The sequence below is a fragment of the Lissotriton helveticus genome, chromosome 7 (genome assembly GCF_964261635.1).
Source record: "Lissotriton helveticus chromosome 7, aLisHel1.1, whole genome shotgun sequence".
NCBI classification, from domain to species: domain Eukaryota; kingdom Metazoa; phylum Chordata; class Amphibia; order Caudata; family Salamandridae; genus Lissotriton; species Lissotriton helveticus.
Window position 1 is genome coordinate 1,566,844,962 of NC_136068.1, and position 22,086 is coordinate 1,566,867,047.

At 48.4% G+C, this 22,086-nt stretch overlaps 1 protein-coding gene across 2 annotated transcripts in view; it reads left to right on the top strand.

The window, feature by feature from the left end:
- The window catches only part of LENG8 (leukocyte receptor cluster member 8), a 129,111-nt gene that overhangs the window by 88,482 nt on the left and 18,543 nt on the right, over positions 1-22,086 (top strand). For both annotated transcript variants that reach the window (XM_078655066.1, XM_078655068.1), the window contains exon 12: positions 4,509-4,577. In XM_078655066.1, coding sequence (XP_078511192.1) covers positions 4,509-4,577 — 69 coding nt within the window. The remainder of the gene's footprint in view (positions 1-4,508; positions 4,578-22,086) is intronic.

Sequence of the window (22,086 nt, forward strand, 5' to 3'; positions counted from 1 at the left end):
CTCTGCAAGAAGTAATACCCCAGGTACAGGAAGGGGATTACATGGCAACTATAGATTTACATTACAAGTATTTGCACGTCCCCATCAACAGAGGACACAAACGCCTACGAAGGTTTGTGATCAGCAATACTCGCTACCAGTTCACAGTGCTCACATTTGGGCTCAAATCAGCGCCACTGGTATTTACAAAATGCCTAGGAGAAGTAGCAGCGCACCTAAGGAGGCAGGGAATAAATGTATACCCCTGCCTCGACGACTGGCTTGTGAAAGCAAGCACCTACAGCCAGTGCATACAACACATCCAGCAGGTGATACAAACACCAATCAAACTGAGTTTTTCAATCCACTGGGGAAGTCGTCAATAGAATGGGAACAGTTTAAGATATTCTTTGGGACGGATATCAACACCATACAAGGCAAGGTGTTCCCCCAGCACCAAGAGGATTTTGTCAATACTGAAGGAAACTAGTCTATACCGCAAGGGGCAAGTTCTGACAGTGAGGACGGTGAGCAAACTAATGGGAATGAAGGCGTCTTGCATACACCTGGTCACAAATATTCGACTTCACGTGAGGCCATTCCAGGAATGGATACATCAATGGTCACAGGGAGTTGGGAAGATCTAGTGGTTGTCACACATAAGGTGCATCAGGAAATACCTTGGTGGAATAAGGAAAACCTATCACAGGGGAAACCTTTCACACAACCAACTCCAACCGTGACCATCACAGCAGACACCTCCCAGATGGGGTGGGGCGCGCACATGAACAAACTCATGCTGAGGAGGTTATAGTCACAGCAGATTGCAATCGGGCACATCCACTACCTAGAGCTAAAAACTCCATTCCTAGCCTTAAAGGCCTTTCAGAAGGAGCTGTACGGAAACAGGGTGTTGATCCAATCGGACAACACAACCACCATGTTCTACATCAACAAACAAGCTGTAGCACAATCAGTAGCACTATCTGGGCTAGCACAGGAAATATGGACATGGGCCATTCCACTAAAAGTAGATCTAATAGCAATACATATCCCAGGGAAGGACAGTGTGGAAGCAGACAGACGCAGCAGGCAGATGTCAGCATCCCACGATTGGGAGATCAACCAACAAGAAATACATAGGGTATTCCGGAAGTTGGAGACACTGCAAATAGACCTATTTGCAACACACCAAATGCCAACACTGTGCATCCAGACAACCAGACCACGGGTCACAAGGGAATGCGCTATGGATAAGTTGGTCAAAGACATTTGTATACCCTTTTATTCCTGCCCCAAGGGGGAGGAATCTGGGAGTCCTCTTTGAGTCTTAATTTTGTCTCCTATGCCAATCAAACTGCTTCCACGGCTTTTCACAAGCTCAGGCTCATAAAGAAAATTATTCCGTTCCTTCCAGAAAATGCCGGAAAAACTGTGGTTAGCACACTGGTGCTTTCCTCTCTGGATTATTGCAATGGCCTTTTTTCCAACGCACAGGCTCGGGTGGTTAATAAATTGCAAACGATTCAGACTGCTCTCTAGGACCCCAAAATTTAAATCGATTACGCAAATTATTCGGAATTATCATTGGCTGACGATTAAAAATAGGATCAAATTAAAAACCTTGTGCCTGACATTCAAAGCGCTACACAGACAAGGCCCACAGTTTCTTAGGTAGCAGCTCATATCCTACTGCCCTACCAGACAACTGAGATCTATGACACAGTATCAACTAGTGGTACCGCGGACGAGGACAGTCTCCCAGGGAGATAGGCGTTTCGTGGTCACAGCAGCCAGACTGTGGAATTCACTTCCGGTACTGATTAGGTCAAGTAACTCTTCTTCAGTTCCGTAAAAGGTTGAAGACCTGGTTGTTTAACAAGTAAGCTGGCAATACACCTAGTAACTGGACCGGTCTCACTCCCTCTTCCTTCTTAGGAGGCATTAACTGATTCTATAGCGCCGAGACGCCCATGGGCATTTGTTCGCGCTCTAAAAATACCATAAATAAATATTTTCCACTGATACACAGGATACTCAGCAAATGCAGGATCAGCAACATGTCGCTAATACGAATAGCACCTCAGTGAGCCAGACAGTCCTGGTTGTCACAAATAGTGGAAATAGCGCAAGCACCAGCACACAGATTCCCAAGAAGCAGGGACCTGTTAGCAATGCAGAACGGAAGGGTGCTACACCCACAGCCAGAGATCCTAACTGCATGGCTCCTGAAGACCTTTAATTTGCACACCTCAAACTACCAGCAAGCACAATGACAGCGCTCAGGTAAGCGAGAAGACCTACCACAAAAAAATGCTATTTTGCAAAGAGGAAAAGATTCTCCGAATGGTGCATTAGGGAGAAACTGCAAAGGAGAATCACAAAGGATCAACAGTACTAAGATACTTAACGCATCTACTACAAAGTAAACTAAGCTACACGTCCTTAAGGGTGCACTTAGCGGCGATAGTGGCTTACACGAGAGGAGAAACGGGGAAACATTTCTTCACCTCCCAAGTAGTAAAAAGATTTCTAGAAGGAGCAAAGAGAATCACTACTCCAAACAGAATGCCAGCACCAGCATGGAACCTCAACGTAGTGCTAACTGAATTGATGAAGGCACCATTTGAGCCTATTCACTAGGCTACACTGCACATGCTCAGGCTAAAGACAGCCTTCTTAGTGGCTATCACATCACTACGAAGAGTAACTGAATTGCAAGCGCTAACACTTCAAGAGCCCTATTTGCAAATACACGAGGATAGGATTGTAATGAGAACCGACCCACACTTCATGCCAAAGGTGGTGTCACGGTTCCACATCAATCAAACAATCCAAATACCTATTTTTTTTCCAAAAAACCAAGCACAGAAAGGGTGCTACACACTAGACCCCAGGAGAGCTGTAATGCACTATATGGAAAGGACAAAGGAGTGCAGAAAGACAAAGCAGTTCTTTGTTTCCTTTGCCAGCAGTTTATTGGGACGACCAGTTACCAAAAATACCATTGCACAGTGGATTGCACAAACCATACAACTCTGCCACAAACAAGCAGGACAACTGTTACAAGGAGCAGCTCATGCTCACTCAACGAGGAAGAAAGGAGCAACAATTGTGTTTCTAGCTAACACACCAATTCAAGACACTTGCCAAGCTGCAACTTGGTCTTCAGTGCACACGTTCACTAAGCACTGCTGTGTAGATATGCAAATTAACAAGGATGCGCTAGTGAGACAGAAGGTCTTATAACACATATTCAGTAACCAGAGCTCAACATTCACCCGGCCACCACAATGACAAACCGCTACAAAGTCTATGCACAGAGAAGTGAATCAAGAAAGATTTACGCTGCAAAACGTGTAGATTCTTACCTGTCGGTGTGGTCTTGCAGCTTGAAGATTTTCTGGATTCACTAGCAAACCCACCCTCCTCCGCGAGAAAGATGAGACCGGAGGAAAGGGATTAAAACAGGAGAAAGACTTTAAAAGATTAATGGAGAAACAAAACTAACACAAGGCAAGAAAAAATAATTTGAAGATGGCAACCAAAGGTGGGAGCTTCCGGAGAAAGCGCGTCCGCGTCACGTGGTGGTATGTCGACGGCCACGGAAAAAAAAAAGCAAAGACTGCAATTCGGCACCCAATGCAGGCAAAGGAGACACTAGTAGTAAAACCTGAAAAGGTTATCCCTACATCCAATGAGAACGAAACTAGACAAAATCTCTTTCGGACAATTGGGTGATATTTGATGACGACATAGTTGATAGTGGGGAATATCTAACTCTGGGCTAAAGGATGATCGGCATGATTATTGTTACTAGTTTAGATGAATATTTAAAAAGCTTGTCTTCACTGATGCACTCTAGGAATTACGAGTGAGCATTGGTGAATGGCTTACTGGTGTTCAAATTATTGGTGAAAAATTTGCAAAATAATTGAGTATTGCACAAATCACCATTGGCTAAGACCCTGTTTTCTCTTATTATGCCTAACAAAATTATGCAGCCCATGGAAGATAATATTCAAAACATTGTCTTGAGAGATACTGTGCCTGTATTCCGAATCCAGAGACATGTGGAATATAGCCCGGAAGCAGTGGGTAAAAAAGTTGTCTGGTTCCAAATCTCAAATTATACCCTCGATAAGGAAAACCATACTCAACGAACCCTAGTACAGAAGTGGGGAAGGTTAGATCTTTTAATAACAGAGTTGCTCATAGAGGTTCTTAAGCATAGAATAAAGTCATTTTGGGGCCTTAGTGATAATTCGGGTGATACATTAGATTTCTGAATGTATGGGGTTATACTTTCATTAGGGACTATTTGGTGACCAGTGGAAGAATTCCAGTTAGGAGTGAAGATCGTCGCTAATGGTGGGGCAGACTAGAACTGGTGGCAGCCTGTTAATTAGTATCATAATTATACCCTCTAATGGAGAATTTATATTGTAGAATGTGTAGTGCTGAAGGTAATGGAGACCAACGGCTGTAAAAATTAGGGTTAATAAATCTTCTTTATTGTTTGCATGCAGGTTCAGGGTATTCGAACAGAGTTCACGGTTGAAGTGTATGAAACACATGCACGCATTGCACTTGAAAAGGTAAGTGCCACAGATCCCTTCACCAGTAAGCATTGGCAATGATAATAGGTGTGGCTTATAAGTGTCTCCTCTGTCACTAGCTTTAGTGTGTCAGTATGTCATACATGCGCCCTTCACTCGTCATTGCACCCATGTATGCATGCATTCATTCACTCGACCACAATAGCGCAAAAACTCAGCTGGTAACCATAAGCTTGCAATAATAAATACAATTGAACATAGCAGTGAATGTCCATCTTGCATTGGTATTAGTATATTGTTGTTTTAATGTTCAATCATGGGTACAATGTTTAGAACCCACATGTTGGCTATCATGGAATGGTAAAACAATGATACACTATGGACAATAAAATTAAATGATTGTCACCTGGTTAAGGGAAATAGCTGCGTGCGATGTGCACCCGCAGATGAAGTGAGCGATTAGCCCTCTCCGGGGAGGTGCAGTAAGTAAAAAAAAAAAAATTAGAGAAGGAAGGAACATTGAAAACTAAAGGACAAGCCCTTTAGTCCTGGCACTGAGGTGCACTCATTTTCAGACAGAGGTATACATGTGATCAGAAAAATGCAGTCATGGGTAAAGTGGGCTGACTCCTTTCCACCATCAATTCACAAAGGGGCAATATTTCCTTCACAACACCAGGCCACAGGCACCTACTCTTCCTTTATCCCAAGTAGGATGGCTCCTTTGCGCCAATCCTGGTCCTCGTGTCCGTCAGAGCATTTTAAATACCCTGCAGGTGCCACCACATGACCGAATTACTGCGAAGATACCTACTTTCATATACCCATCCAAACAATACTACTTTTCGGGGTTACCACTTCTCAAAAGGTGTTCACAAAGTGCCTGCCAGTGGTGACCACTCTTATACACTCATGTCTTCCCCCTGCCTCCACGATTCCTTGATTATGGATTAAGATCGATGAGGTAGCTCCGATGTATCTTGCTAAGGTAGGGAATAGAGATAAAAAATCAGCTCCTTGGTTTACATCCGATCTGCAAGCTGCAAAATCGGTTTGTAAAAAAATGGAACGGAGATGGCGGGCTGATTTTTGCCCTCTGAGCAAGATACACTACAAGGAGGCGCAAAAAAAGTATCAAATGATGGTACGTGGAGCTAAAGCCGCCCACTATAAAAAGCGTATTAGAGAGGCAGATAACTCATCGAAAGAGCTTTTTAAAAATTTTAAGGAAATCGCTGTGGTAGCTAATTCTAACACCACTGATAATGACTCGGTGGCAGAGTCTAATAAAGTAGCTGAATATTTTGCGGGAAAGGTCAGAGACATCTATGCTACCTTTACCAAAAAACCAGAAGATGGAATAAATTTTGAAGTAGTCAGGGGGACAGATAACATCGAAGGGGGCCTGAAGTTCTTCTCTGTTCCTCCCCCAGAGATGCTCCGCAGAATGTCAGGGGATTAAATCTGGTCCCCCTCGGGACCCAGCTCCCCCCAGGGTGATGGGAGAAAGCCTTATGGTTCTGGAGCCCTATGTTAGGCATATACTCCAGGTTTCTTTTCTCTCAGAAACTCTCCCTGCGGACTGGAAGAAAGCGTTTGTGCTTCCCATTAAGAAAAAACCCAATGTGAGCCATGACAAACTTGGGAATCTGAGACCTATTTCTCTGCTTCCGTATTTAGCAAAAGTGGCGGAGAAAGTGGCCAATTGTCAACTGATGGCACACTTCGAGAAAGCTCACATTCTGCACTCCTCTCAATCGGGCTTCCGGGCGGGCTTCTCGACGGAGACTGCCCTTTTGAGCGCGACTGAGACCCTGAGACGAGGGGCGTATGCAGGTCATACCATGGCCTTGGTGATGCTTGACCTCAGTGCGGCGTTCGACACTGTAGCTCGCTCCATCCTACTACAGTGTCTAGTTAAGGCAGGCGTAACGGACTCCGCACTGGGGTGGCTGAAGTCCTTCCTCACAGGGAGAAGCTTTCAGGTGCAACGAGGCTCCTGTAGGTCAGCAGAGATGGCCTTAGAACAGGGGGTGCCTCAGGGCTCTGCCCTGAGCCCAACTCTTTTTAATCTATATATGACCCCCCCTGGCCGATGTGGTGCAAGCGTATGGGGTAGAGTTGGTCTCCTACGCTGATGACACCCAACTGCTGATCTCTTTGTCTCAAGCACCTTCAACGGCGGCACCCAACTTCAAGGCCTGTATGCAAGCTTTGGCAGAATGGATGGACTCTCATTGTCTGAAGCTAAACTGATGCAAAACGGAGGTAATGGTGGTGGGGGGAGCAAACTGAGCTGGACACCAGCCTGGTGGCCATCATCTCTGGGTCCAACGCCGGTCCTCTGCAAGGAAGCTAAGAACTTGGGAATATGGGTTGATCCAACTCTGTCCTACGAAGGCCACATTCGTCGCCTAGTGGGAAAATGTTTTGGGATATTGAAAACACACCCTAGACCTACTCCCGCTGGATGCCAGACGCACTATGACTCGGGCGCTGGTGACGTCCCGTATGGATTACGGGAACGTTCTGTTTGTAGGCGCCACAGATAAAAGTCTGGGGCGCCTGCAAGTCCTCCAAAATACAGCGGCCCGTCTTGTATTAAGACTCCCTAATAGAGCAGCATCCAAACCAGCTTTAGCGGCCCTACACTGGCTACCGGTCAGGAAGAGAGTGATGTATAAAGCTCTCTTAGTATGCCATAGAATACTCCCGCATAAAGCTCCATCCTATCTTTTTGATCTAGTACATAGGTATGAGCCTAGCAGAGCTTTACGCTCTGACGATCCCCCGTGCAAAAAGAGCGAAACTCGGTGGTCGCTCTTTTAGAGTTGTAGTGGCAAAAAACTGGAACAAACTCCCTACATCCTTAAGACTGGAAGAATCCGAGACCAGATTTAGAAGTGTCTTGAAAACCTATCTGTATAATTTATAAAATAGCCGGCAGGTAAGGGGGGTGCCAAGAGCTGCTGGGTAACTTGTTCTCCATAGCGCGGGGACACGCCGGGAGGCGTCGCCAGGCGCTTTATAAACTACTTTATAAACTACTTTATTATTAAGAGGCAGAAAGCCTAGCCCACACTTGTTGCTATCTCCCTGCTACAGAAGCTTGTAGTTAACCATAAATGCCAACAAGTGCGACCTTCAACCCCTTCTGATTCAGCCCTCTCTAAACTAGGTCACCAGGAAAGGCTACCCCCGACCCAACAGTGTTGGCATTTTAGCAGCTGCTGCACCTTTTTCAGCCCAGTTGCCGGCTTACAATCAGAACTTTGATTCGCCTCCTAGGAATGATGGCCTCCTGCATTGCCATTGCACCCCATACCTTTCAGCAGTGGTCATAAGCAGAGCCTCGCTGTAAGTGAGAGTGCTGGTAAAGGCCAGTTTTCTCACCTATCTTCAGTGGTGGAACAGCAACAATTTCTATGTAAACTCTGCAGAGGACCAAAGCCTTAAAGAGGGTTATGGTGATCCACAATTTGGGCCCAAGATGTGTAAATAAAAGGCTTCACTGTCTCCCTTAGATTGATGCAAGGAATCACTACTATATTCTGATTGCCAGAACTTAATTTTATTTTTATTTATTTGCAAAGTTTTATATAGCGCCGGCTAGACCCGGAGGTATCAGAACGCTTTACATGAGGATCAGTGAGTTACAGGTTACATAATTACATAGACAAGTATAGACATAGGAGGAAAAAAACATGAGATTACACAATGTGAGTTATTAGCGCGTACACATGTCTTATGGAGGGTGAATAGATAGAGGGGGAATGATAAACGGGTAAGGAAAGCAGGTAGGAAAAAACAACGGGGGGTGAGGAATACAATGTCCGATGTCCAGCTGGGTAGGTGCCGGCCGAGGGGTGAACCAGAGCCAAACTCCTCTATAGCTGCATAGGACAGCTCCACCGGGCATCAGCCAATGTTGCTCGGGCACAGAGGAAAGTATAGACACTTAGGGTTTCCGCCAAGGGGGCATCGTCAAAGTTCCATCAAGAGCACTGGTCACGGTGTTGCTGGTAAACGCAGTCTTCCTCATCCTCCAGCTCACCCCCAGGTCAAGTGAGGAGAGATGGCAGGGACTGTTCCAAAGTCCGCAGATCATCCCCATTCCCAGCAGCAGTGTTGAGAATTTGATCAGGATCCCAGTGGTAGGGGGACCTTGGTTAATTTTGGGCCTCATCCGGTGGAGCTCCAGCTTCGAGCGGTTACTCCACCGCCATCTTGGTTGCTCCTACCTTGCACAGCCCACTGCTGGATGCTATCAGTGTTTGATGGCCTATGTGGGAGGCACTGATATGAATATGTCCTCTACAATAGGGGGAGCCACATTAACTTCCTCGATCTGCTAGCTGTATATCTAGCTCTCATATCTGCCTTTCAGGTAATTTTTGGGCAAGGTACATCAAATAGACGATGCCACCATGTGTTATCTCCAGAAACTAACCAGCACACTTTCTCGCTGTCTGAACTAGTGCAATATTTCTGGCACTGGGCATCCACCACCTCTTGCACATACTGGCGGAGCACCAGATAGTATTGGAAAATGGCTTTGTGGACTTGCTCAGCAGGACATGCAAAGGAGAACTGCACTCCATTCATTCACAGCTACTTCTCTCACTGGGGCACCTCATAAATCAACCTGTTCGCAACCCCCAAAGACTCAAAATGCCTACACTTTGCCTCCAAGTACCCACTGTACAAGGGTAATGCAGTATGGATGGGCCAGGGTTCTTTCCCTGTGCATTTTCTTTTCTCCCACTCCTTACGTGGTAAGGAAGACGAGGAAAACATCCCTCTCACTCATCCTGGTTGTCCCCATTGTGCCAGTCAGCCATTGATTTTTAATCTCAAGATGTCCATCAGCCTCCACAAAAAGCTCCTTGTTATGCTGGACGTTCTCACTGAGAGCCATGGCAACATCAGTCACACAGACACCAAACAGCTCAACCTAGCAATCTGACACTTAAGGTCTTAGGGTCTGGCTATCTTGATCTCTCACAGGAATGTATGACTATCCTGCTCAAGCGAGCAGGCATACTACACGGGCCTGCAATGCTGCGAAGTTTTTGCCACTATAGGCATTTATAAGCCGCCTCCTGCATCTGCAGGAATCAGGCCTTACCTGCACTTCATACAGTTATTCTGTAGTAGGGGATCTCTGTGTATAGTCATAATCTAGTGAATAGTCCCGCCCATGTGCGTGGACCCCGGAGCAATCAAAAATAATTTCTTAAGCTGTCTTCATTGCAGTCCTGCATAGACACTTAAGAGAAAATTAAAGACAATAATGCAGCCTGTACCTACAAGGCTACACTGTCCAGTACTTCAGCTAGAAATGCCAAGGATATAACACCAATAACGCATTTAATACAATTTGTCAAGTTTCACTCATAGAGAAACTTTCCTCCCCTCACCAATCCTTGGAATGATAGAGAGGAAGGAATGGACAGACAAGCCTCCATAGGCTGCCATTATGTGTCTGGAAAAGGGATACCGTGCCTTTAAGGAACTCTAGAGACCCTCGGTATCCCAGCATGCACAGCCCCTTCCTTTTACTTTCAGTTCTTTTTGAAGGTGCATAAAGCATGGCCTGTAGCATACATCGCAGTACCATTTTCTCCACCGGGGAGGAGGGCGAGCGCTTATGACTATAACAGAGATACCCCTACTACAGAACTTGAGTTACAGGTAAGAAACTACTCCTTATCTGCACTTTAAACTACTCCTTCTGTAGTAGGGGATCTCTGTGTATAGTCATAATCTAGTGAATAGAATGGCAAGCCCATCCAAAAACAACCCAGCGGTGGAGAAAAAATAGACAACACCACTATTGTGCGAGCAAATTCCGTAGCGAAGCCTGTCCAACCTGAGCATCTGCCCTGGCATCAGAGTCCAGACAGTAATGCTTAGCAAAGGTGTGGACCGACTTCCATGTGGCCGCCCTGCAGATATCTGCAATGGGAACATTACGAAGCAAAGCTGTTGTAGCTGCTTTTCCCCTGGTAGAATGAGCCTTAAGCTTACCCCCTAAGGTCTTATTCGCTCTCTGATAACAGAGAACAGTGGAGGAGCGTGGCTCACTGATTAGAGCGGCAGACCCTGATGCAGAGGTCTGGCCCGGGACCAGGGTTCAATTCCCGTCGCGGCAGGGTCTTGAGCTCAAATGTCCGCGGACCCGATAATTCTCAGCACAGTGCCTACTCTAATTATGGGGTGCCACGCTGCAACTCTGGGCAATAGCTTGCTTAGTCTCTACACCGGCCCTAATCGCTAAGGATGCCTGGCTTCACCAGGGGGGTGCCAGGAGTTGGGCGCCTCACAGGAACAGGCCAGGACGGGTTCCTCAGCGGTTTATTCAGCGCGGGGACACACTGGTAAGTGTAACCATGCGCTTTATATGCTTCAGAATTACAATTATAATTATTAGAGCTGGATACATGACACAATCCACCTAGAGATGGACAGCTTCGAAGTAGCCAGACCAGTCCTAACCGACCCATAGTTAACAATTGGTCGGATCTACGAATATCCTTGGTCTTATCCAGATAGAATTTCAACACCCTTCTGACATCCAGGGAATGAAGAGACCGTTCCGCTGGGGTGGAAGGATTCTGGAAAAATGTTGGTAAAGTTATAGTCTGATTAAGATGAAAATCAGAAATCACCTTGGGAAGGAACTTAGGGTGAAGTATGCATTACAACCGTAGCAGCATGAAATACAGTATAAGGTTCATGGCAACACAATGCCTGAATTTCACTCACCCTGCGGGACGATGTAATGGCCACGAGGAACGCAACCTTCCAAGACAGGTGCTGCAGGGAAGACTTATGAATAGGTTCGAAGGGTTCCTTCATCAGCCTGGACAGCACCACATTCAGTTCCCATGAAGGCGAAGGAAGCCGAACAGGAGGGAACACCTTCTTCAACCCTTCCAAAAAATCCTTAATCACAGGAATCTGGAAGAAGGATGTCTGCGAAGGGCATTTTCTGAAAGCAGTCAATGCAGCCAGATGAACCTTAATGGAATGGAAATCTGAAAGAAACAGGTTAGTATTAGATTCCTTACCTTAGAATATCCCCAGGCGTCAGTCTGGATCCGGAAACTTTTGCGTAGCAGTACCCCTGCGCGTCGGTAGGCGTCGTCTGCAGGCGTCCCCTGCGGCTCCGCGTCGTCGGCGTCGTGCGCCGTGATGACGTCGCTGGAGTATATAGACGCCGCCTCCGCGCGCTGACGTCAGTTCTTCTTTTTTCCGCGCCAGTTAGCGCAGATCCGAAGAGCAGTACTCCGGTCTTTTGACCAAGTTTTTTGTTAACTGATTGATCTTTACGGTGCCGGTAGGATGCCCGGTTTCAAGAGTTGTGACGAGTGCGACCGCATGATGTCGGTCACCGACCACCATCGACTCTGCCTCCGGTGTCTGGGCGCGGACCACGACGTGGAGTCCTGCGTCGACTGTCGGGCCTTGACTGGAAAAGCTAGGCGGGAGCGGTCCCGCAAGCTTCTCGAGCTCCGGTTGTCGGCCCCGCGTCGAGAGCGGTCCCGGTCCGGTCGGAGGTCGAGGGAGCGGTCGAGGGAACGGTCGCGGAGCCGCCATGGGCGCTCCGGGAGTCGCCACCATTCCTCCGGCTCGTCAGGTAAGCACAAGAAGTCGGGGCGTCGCCATCGCACCCCCGACTCCCCCCGACGCCCGCGTGCTGCGGCCGGGGGCTCGGGTGACCCCACCCCCGCGGTCCCGCATGGGTCGCCGACGCCGTCTACCCCACACCTGTCGGTCCCTGGGGAAGGCGCGTCGCGTGAGGAGATCGAGGCCTTCCTCATTGCTATGAGGGCGAGGTCTTCTCCGGCGGGGCCTTCGGCGCCTGCGGGCCCGTCGGTCCCGTCTGGGGGCCCGAGCGGTTCGGGTGCTCCTGCCCCGGCGCCGCCGGTGGCTCCGGCCCCGGCGCCGCTGGTTCCCTCTGGTTCGTCGCCGGCTGGTCTTCCGGCCTCTCCGGCGTCGGTTCCTGTGGGCCAACCCGTGGTACCGCCCCCGCGTGGTGCAGCGACTCCGCCGTCGGCTCCGGCCGGCGTCGGGTCCCCGGCACCGACGCCGCGCGGCGCCACCCCCCTTTCCTCCCCGACTCCGGACTCGGAGCCGGACCGGCGTCGGCCGACGCCGATGGGGCCCGTTGACCCCGATGTCTATATCGTCGACCCAGAATATGGGTATGACGAGGAGGAGTATGGAGAGGGTTGGGAGGGGTCTGAGGACCCTCTATCCCGTGCCTGCCAGTACGATGTGGACTGGGTAGGTGATCTGGGTGATGCCAGTGGCCTGGACGAGTCGCCCAACCCTGGGTTTGTCTCTCCGTCCCCTGTGGCGTCCGAGGCGGGTGCTGCCTATTCGGTGGTCCTGATGAGGGCTGCCAAGGCCTTACACCTTGAGCTTCCCGTCGCGAAGGTCAAACCGAATATTCTGACGGAGGCCAGACTGAGCTAGATGCAGAAGGTATGGAAGGATAACATCCTCCTTGCAGGTCGTCGGATCATAGTTCTTAGACATGCACCAGACCATACTCCAGCAGCGGTTACACCGGTACTAGCGAGGCTGGATAAAAAATATAAGGCACCTGCAGACGCTCCAGCGTGTTTACGGGCCATCCTAAACCGGACTCCATCATCTCGCAAGCAGCGCAGCAGAAGTAAAAACTCCAGCAGCACCGATTTCGGCACCTCCGGACAGGGAGGGACGGCGTTTAGATAACGCAGGGAAAAGATTCTCCTCCATGTCAGCGCTCCTGGTCAGAGCTGCTAATGCCCTTGCAATCCTGGGCAGATATGACAGACAGATGTGGTGTGATGTAGCACCCTATATCGACCTCCTCCCGGAAGACTCTAAGCAGGAGGCGAAGAAGGTTTTACAAGAGGGAGAGAGAACTTCGGCTGAAGTTATTGATTGCGCTATGGATATAGCTACCACAGCGTTTCGTTCCCTAGGAGGAGCAGCAGTTTTGAGGCGCCAAGGTTGGCTGAGGGCCACTTCCTTTAGACCAGAGGTCCAAAATAAGATTCTGGACCTACCCTTTGATGGGGAGGATCTCTTTGGGCGCATGGTGGATGACACCCTTCAAAATATTAAAGACACGGATACAGCGAAATCCTTAGGTGCATTACAGTACCGGAAGGGGCCTTTTGGAGGCACCCGTGGAAGAGGACAGCCCTCGTATAGAGGTGGATACCAACAAGGAAGATATACATCCTATCCTTTCTCTTCGCAGCCCTATCGGCAGCAATATGGGCAGAAACAATCGGGAGGCTACTCTAAGTCCACTCAGAGGACGAGGAGGTAATTCAGGAAGAGGTAATAATAAAAGACAATGACAACCTACAGATTGCGAATCCTTCTCCTCCTATCCTGTCAAATGTTCCCCTGGGTGGAAGAGTGACTCATTATTTACCACAGTGGCGGAAGAGAACATCGGAAAAATGGCTTCTCCACGTAATACAATTCGGACATACATTAGAATTCCTCCACTTCCCTCCTCCCACGTCACCGACCTATCAAGAAGCAAAACACCTATCCCAGATGCGTCGGGAGATTCGGGCAATGCTCCGAAAGGGAGCAATAGAACCGGTGCCGAACTCCCAGAGGAAGAGGATTTTATTCCCGTTTCTTCTTGATCAGAAAAGATGCTCTCAGGTGGCGTCCGATCTTGGACTTAAGGTCCCTAAATGCCTACCTCAAGAAACAGTCATTCAGAATGGTAACCCTGCAGGATATTCTGATGCTCTTAAACCCAGGGGATCAGATGACCTCCCTTTATTTACAAGATGCATATTTCCATATCCCCATCCATCAGTCCCACAGAAAGTTCCTTCGTTTTGCAGTGGCGAAAGACCATTACCATTTCAAGGTGCTACCATTCGGCCTAAAGTCTGCACCGAGAATATTTACAAAATGTCTGGCGCCGGTGGCGGCCTGTCTAAGAAGACAATACCACCAGATATTTCCATACCTGGACGAGTGGTTGATAAAGGCACCGTCGCAGGAAGCAGCTCACGCTTCCACCGTAGCATGCATGCAGCTGTTTGCGGATCTGGGCCTGACCTTGAATGTAGAAAAATCATCTCTACAGTCATCCAGGACGATCAAGTTTTTAGGTGCAATCCTGGATACAACACAAAACAAAGCATTCCCGTCAGTGGAAAGACAGTTGGGACTCGTAAATCTAGCCAAGGGATTCGGCAAAAGAAATTCTCTTTCAGTCGGAAGATACAAGTCGCTTCTGGGAACAATGTCCTCATGCATACCACTCATTCCCCTATGTCGCTTACGAATGCGACCGTTACAAGAAGTACTGGATCTTCAGTGGTGCCAAGCAAAGGGATCCTTCGAGGACAAGATAAGAATCACGCGTCCAATGTTGCTGGCAGCAAAGTGGTGGACTCGCAGGAACAATATCTCTGTGGGTCTCTCTTACCTGACCGAACCAGGTCCGTTGGTGGTCACCACGGATGCCTCTCTCGAGGGATGGGGGGCCGTCGAGAGTTACAGGAGTAACAGGAGTTACAGGTCAGCGGTCGATGGCGCAGACAAGAACACCTTCACATAAACCTATTGAAGTTAAGGACAATAGGAATAGCGTTGTTGGCCTTCCTGCCAAGAATAGACGGAAGATCAGTGTTAGTGCGGACAGACAACACAACTGCAATGCACTATATAAACAAGCAGGGAGGAACAAGATCTCTCTCTGTCAAAAGAAGCACAGAAAATATGGAAATGGGCGATAGATCAGAGTGACTCTGAAAGCCATACATCTTCCAGGAGATCAAAACACGACAGCGGACACCCTCAGCAGGCAGAAAACGACCTGTCACGAGTGGGAGCTGGATCAGGACACACTGATGTCCATCTTTACCAAGTGGGGAATACCAACGGTGGATCTATTTGCCACAGCCCAGAATAAGAAATGCCGATTCTTTGCAAGTTGGCGTCACCAAAGGGGATCATGGGGGAATGAGTTTTTGATGGCATGGTCAGGCGTCTTTGCCTACGCATTTCCGCCGATTCCCTTCCTGCCACGAGTACTCACGAAGATTAAAAAAGAACCGTACAGGATGATACTGATAGCTCCTTGGTGGCCCAGGCAGCATTGGTTCACAGAGCTGCTCCTTTTATCCGAGACCGAGCCAATATGTCTTCGACCAATTCCAACACTACTGACTATGGAGAAGGGACAAGTACGGCATCCGGACCCGACATCATTGCAATTAGCGGCCTGGCTCCTGACTATGGAGAATTTCAGCACTTGAACATTCCAGCAGAATGCAGAGAAATTCTGGCAAAAGCAAGAGCGAAAAGCACTGATAGAACGTACAGGATGAAATGGAAGAGATTCTGCTTATGGTGTCAGGAGAATACTTAGATCCTCTGCGGGCAGAGGCGCATCAGATTATCCCATATTTGCTAACACTATCGAAATCGGGATTAGCCCATGCATCTATTAAGGTGCATTTGGCGGCAATTTCACGATACAGGAGAAACTCAGCATGTCCTTCTCTGTGGTCGGAGAGAATTGTGAAGCAATTTATGAAGGGGTTATTTCGAGTTTACCCACCCATCAGACCTCCACCACCTGTATGGCAACTGAACGATGTCTTGTCACAACATATGAAACCGCCATTTGAGCCAATACATAAAGCTGATCTAAAATTCCTCTCCTGGAAAGTGGCTCTTTTAATAGCTCTAACATCAGCCAGAAGGGTAGGAGAAATACAAGCCCTTACAACGCAAGAACCATTTCTCCAATTCAGGGAAGACCGATTAGTCCTCAGAACGAATCCAAGATTCATTCCGAAAGTACCAACAGCTTTCCATTTAAATGAGCCCTTAATCATGAAAAGTTTTTTTTCCTCAGCCATCGACGGCGGCGGAAAGGACTCTCCACACTCTGGATGTCCAGCGTTGTCTGCAGTTCTATTTGCAAAGGACAAAGCCGTTAAGAAAGTCTACACAATTTTTTGTGGCATTTAGTGCCCCCAGAAAAGGTTTCCCGTTGTCAAAGCGAGGAATCTCAAGATGGATCTCAAGTGCTATCCAGTTCTGCCACCAAGCAGCGGTAAAACCATTGACTGCACGTGTTTGTGCGCATTCCACAAGAGCGGTATCAACCTCAACTGCTCGATTTTCAGGCGTCTCCATATAGGATATCTGCAGAGCAGCCACCTGGAGGAGTACGCATACCTTCACCAGGCATTACTGCCTAGATGCTCATGCAAGGAGGGATGTAGCAGTGGGACAAGCAGTGCTGCGGAACCTTTTCCAATAACGGTGAGCCTCTTTCTCATCCCTCCTTCCTTTCTTGGGTCAGGAAAGCACATTTTATTGTTGATTTGATATTGGATATGTCATGGAGAGGCAATATGTCTATGTATATATTGATATGGTTACTACTATGTTGCATGTTAATGAAAACAAGGTGACAAAGACAAAATGTGCTATAATTTACTGCTCGCTATTCTTATTCAGGTATGTGAATCTATGAAAGCTCCAATACTGGAGTAACGGTAGTTCTCCAGTATTGGAAGCTTTCATAGATTCACATACGCCCACCCTCCTCCCATGAAAGGCTCACCTCGGATTGGGTACGGAAAATATTATAGCACAAGTGCCCGAAAATCTGAGGGGCAAGAGGTTCTCTCAGGAGGGTTCTAGAGGGTGAGTGCCTCTGATTGGCTAAGTGAAAAGTTTGGCCCTTTTTTACATAACGAAAGTTATGGGTTGCAAAAGAATAATAGGCCTAGGCCTGTTTTACGCTTAGCTATACTGATAACCATTACTTTTTTAAGTACCGGAGACTCCCGTCTCGACGACGGGGAAATGATTCAGGTATGTGAATCTATGAAAGCTTCCAATACTGGAGAACTACAGTTACAGGTAAGTAACTTGTTTTCTTATACAAACTTGGAAAGTGCCCAGGCCCTTCACGTCAAAGAAGCAGTAGAATTCTTAATATCTGAAAGAGACCTGTTAGTGATAGATTCCTTACCTTAGAATATCCCCAGGCGTCAGACTGGATCCGGAATTTTTTTGCGTAGCAGTACCCATGCGCGTCGGTAGGCATCGTCCGCGGCTCCACGTCCGTTGTGGGCGCCGTGATGACATCGTCGGAGTACTTAGACGCCGCCTCCGCGTGCTGACGTCAGTTCTTCTTTTTTCTGCGCCAGCAAGCGCTGATCCGGAAAAAGTGGTACCCTTAGTCTATTTTTGATTAAACTTTTTCGATCATTTTTGATCTGCTTCGAAGTCTGTACGACTCCGACGGTGCCGGTAGGGATGCCCGGGTTCAAACCCTGTGCTGACTGCGACCAACTGATGTCGGTTACCGACCCCCATCGCCGGTGTCTTCATTGCTGGTGCCACCATGGGTCCGGGAGTCGTCCACGGTCTTCAGGCTCCTCAGGTAAGCACAAGAAGTCGAAGAGACGTCATCGCTCTTCTGACTCCCCCCGACGCTCGCGCAATGTGGCCGGGGGTTCGGGCGACACCGCCCATGCGGTGTCTCGACCTGCTCCATACCCGCCGGTCCCTGGGCAGAACGCGAAGCTGGGGGAGATTGATGACTTCCTCATGGTCATGAGGTCGCTCGCTCCTCCATCTGGTTCCTCGGCGCCTTCAGGCCAAGCGGTCCCGACTGGGTCCCCACGCGGGCCGGCTGCTCCGGCCTGATGCCGCCAGGTGCTCCGGCCCCAGCGCTGTTGGCGACTTCGGTCCCGACGCTACAGGGCCCCTCCGGATCCGGGTCGCTGCCGGTCGACCTCGCCGGCCCCAAGGGTGTCGCCCCCGGCTCCGTCCCAGGACTACGCCGTCCCTGGTCCTGCCCTCGGTTCGGGTCCGGCGTCGGAGCGGCGCCGCTCAGCGCTGCTCTCTACGCTGATGGGAGATTTCTATTTCTATGACCCGGCCCCATCCTTTGAGCCTGAGTACTAGGCGATGGGTGACGAGGGGGACTGGGAGGGATCTGAGGACCCTCTGGCACGGGAGTGTCAGTATTCTACAGACTGGACAGGAGGGCTTGGGGATGCCAGTGGTCTGGACACTTCGCCCGACACTGGTTTTGTCTCCGCTCCTAGCGTGGCTACGGAGGAGGGGGCTGCCTATAGCGTGGTGCTGATGAGTGCGGCCAAGGCCTTGGGCCTTGAGCTCCCCGTCGCGACCGTGAGGGCTAACCTCCTCACTGAGGTCCTTAAACCGCAGGCAAGCTCGTCCGAGCCTCTGCTACCGTTTAATGAGGCCCTATCAGACTTTATTTTTATTTATTTATTTTGAAAGTTTTATATAGCGCGAACAAGATCTTTGCAGATAACGGAGCGCTTTACAAAGGGAGGTGGAAGGGTGGGGAAACAGGGGAGCATAGTAGGAAGGCAGGTCAACAAGTTAATGTAACAAGTAGAACTATTACATATATTACAGGTATGAGGTAGCATGGCATAATTGGAACGTAGGTCATCAACAATGTAGATAATACAAAAATAGAACATAATACAGATATGAGGGAGCAGGAACCTAAACATTTTAGACTAGTACAAATAACAACACATGTGCATAGGAATCGGACCGGTAATACTGATCTCATTGTATCTCAAACGTAATTGTTCAAGTGTATTTAGCCATAAGGATATTTTTGACTTCTTTCTTAAAAAGAAGAGTGGAGGAGATGAGTCTGGTTTCAGGAGGGAAGGCGTTCCAGATCCTAGGCGCCATTCCTGAGAAGGAGCGTTTGTAGGTTTTTTCCTTCCGGAATCTTCGAGGTTTCAGCAGAAGATTGTTTGTACTTCTGGTGGTTCTGGAACCGCCGGAAATTGTCAGCTTATAGGTGAGGTAGCCGGGTGATTTCAGGTGTATAGCCTTGTGTGTCATGCAGGCAATTTTCAGGTGTATTCTGGCTTCGAGAGGCAGCCAGTTCAAGGATTTAAAGTCAGGGGAGATATGCGAATGTTTTTTAGATCCAGTGATGAGTCTTGCTGCTGCATTTAGTGACGCTCTGAGTGGTGCAGTTGTAGTTTGGGGGAGGCCGCAGAGGGCCACGCTGCCGTAGTCTATGCGAGGGATGACTAGTGCTTGTACTGCGGTTTGGAAGTCTTTTGCTGGGAGGAAGGGTTTAAGTTTCCTCAAGGTATTTATTTGGAAGTTCGCCCCCTTAGTTGCCTTGCTGATATGCTGCTGCATGTTGAGGTTGGTGTCAAGTGTTATGCCTAACGATTTTGCTGAGTCCACGATGGTCGGTTGGACATTGAGTGCTGTTAGGTGCTTAAGCCATGTTTGTGCGGAAGATATTTTCGAGGGGGGTGAGATTAGGAGGAACTCGGTTTTCATAGCATTGAGTTTGAGGTGGTTATCGGCCAGCCAAGATTGGGTGCTTCTGATCGTTGAGTTCAGACGCAAGATGTCTTTGGGGGATTGTAACTTGAGATATAGTTGAGTATCATCGACGTACATGTGAAAGTGTACATTGGATGCTTGTAGCAGGGTGGTGAGAGGTTCCATAACTAGGTTGAACAGAGTAGGGGATAGACAGGAACCTTGTGGGACACCTAGCGATACCGGTACTGGGGAGGACATCAGGTTTTTGCTCTTGAATTTCTGAGACCGGTTGTGTAGAAAGAGAGGCCTATTCTTGTGTTTAAGAGTTCGAGTAAGTTCTCATGTTTCACTGTGTCGAATGCTGAGGAGAGATCGAGGAGGATGAGGAGGCAGGTATCATTTTGATCTAGAATTTGGAGGGCGTCGTCAATTATGTGAGTCATAGCTGTTTCAGTGCTGTGCCCTGCTCGGAAGCCTGATTGATGAGGGTTGAGGAGATCAAACTGTTCTATGTGCTTTGTCAGTTGTAGTTGGACGTATTTTTCTAAAAGTTTGGCGAGAGTGGGAATGTTGGTAATCGGACGGTAGTTGTTTAGATCAGTGGGGTCGGCTGTTGGTTTCTTCAGTAGAGGTGTGACTTGACCAACTTTGAGGGAGTCAGGGATGGTTCCTTGCTGAAGTGAGCTATTGATCATTTTAGTCCACAGTGGGAGGAGCAACGGGATGAAGTATTTTACGGCGTTAGCAGGAAGAGGGTCAGTGAGGTGATTGGATGGTTTTAGGGTGCTAAGTATTCTGTCAATTTCTTCTTCAGAGTAGGTGTCAAAGGATGACCATGTCGCATTGTTTTTTAGTTTATTGGGTGTTATGCAATTGGGTATTGAGTAAAGGCTTGCCTCATTGAGGAGGTCGCTCCTTATATTGTCAGTTTTTTTGTTAAAGAAAGCCGCGAAATCTTCACAGGAAGGAGTAGTGCTCATTTTGTCGACAGCTGGGGGTTGTTCCTTAGATTGAGATCGGATTAGCTCGAACAGTTTACTTGGACGGTTTTTTGCTTGGTCTAGCTGGAGTCTGAAGAACTCTGACTTTGAGCGTTTTATTTTCCTGAAGTATGCGTTTCTCTTTTTCCTCAGAGTTTTTAGGTGCAGTGTCGAGGGCGCTGATCTCCAGGTGCGCTCTGCCGTTCGCATAGCCCGTCTGTCATCATTGAGACTCCCGTTGTACCACGGGTTGGATATCTTGGTGGATACTCTTTTCAGTTGCATTGGAGCAGCCTCATTGATTATTGAGGTCATTGAGTTGAGATAGTGGTCAGTTAGGCACTGAACATCAGTAGCGTCGGTAGGGGGGAGTAGGAGATTGCAGCTGTTCGGGGGTAGAGAGTTTGGATTAAGTTTCCTCAAGTCTCTTTTCCAAACTTTGGGCATGGAGTATTGCACCGGGATGCGTTTAACTTTTTCCTTGATGAGGAATGTGATAATATGGTGGTCTGACCAGTCACAAGGTTGGATAGAGTCAAGTTGAATGGTGCCTTCTTTGGAGATGACAAGGTCGAGGATAGAGCCTTTGTCATGTGTCGGGCTGTTGCATATTTGAGTGAGGTCAGAAGCGTTAAGGAAATTTTTGAGGCTGTTAACTACTGCGTCACTGCAGTCATTCCAGTGGAGATTGTAGTCGCCAAGGTAGATTTGTGTGTTTTGCCGTCCTGAGTTGATTGACATTGTGTCCATGAGTTGTTGGGAGAAGACGAGGTTGTCCCCCGGTGGGTGGTATATGATGTGCAGTGAACATACAGGTTTGTTCTCACTGATGACATCCAGGCAGAAGTATTCACATGAGGTAAGGGACGGGGCGGTGACTTTATTAATTGAGAGGTTACTCTTGTAAATGCATGCTATTCCACCACCTGTCTTGTTGGACCTGTCAAGTCTAGTGATGCTGTAGCTGGGGAGGACTAGGATATCCATGATAGGATTGGAGGATTCAGTTAACCATGTTTCAGTTAGTATGGCCAGGTCAAGGTTCATAGACATGATGAGGTCAGCGACCTCCGATGAATGTTTTTGGGCCGATCTACAGTTAAGAAGTGTACATTTGAGTCTGGGTGTGCAAGGGGAGGTGGAGGGGTCTATAGTGAGAGGAACTTTAGTGAGGTTGTTGGGAACGGAGCCTCTGTTGCTATGCGTGGGGTGCCTGATAG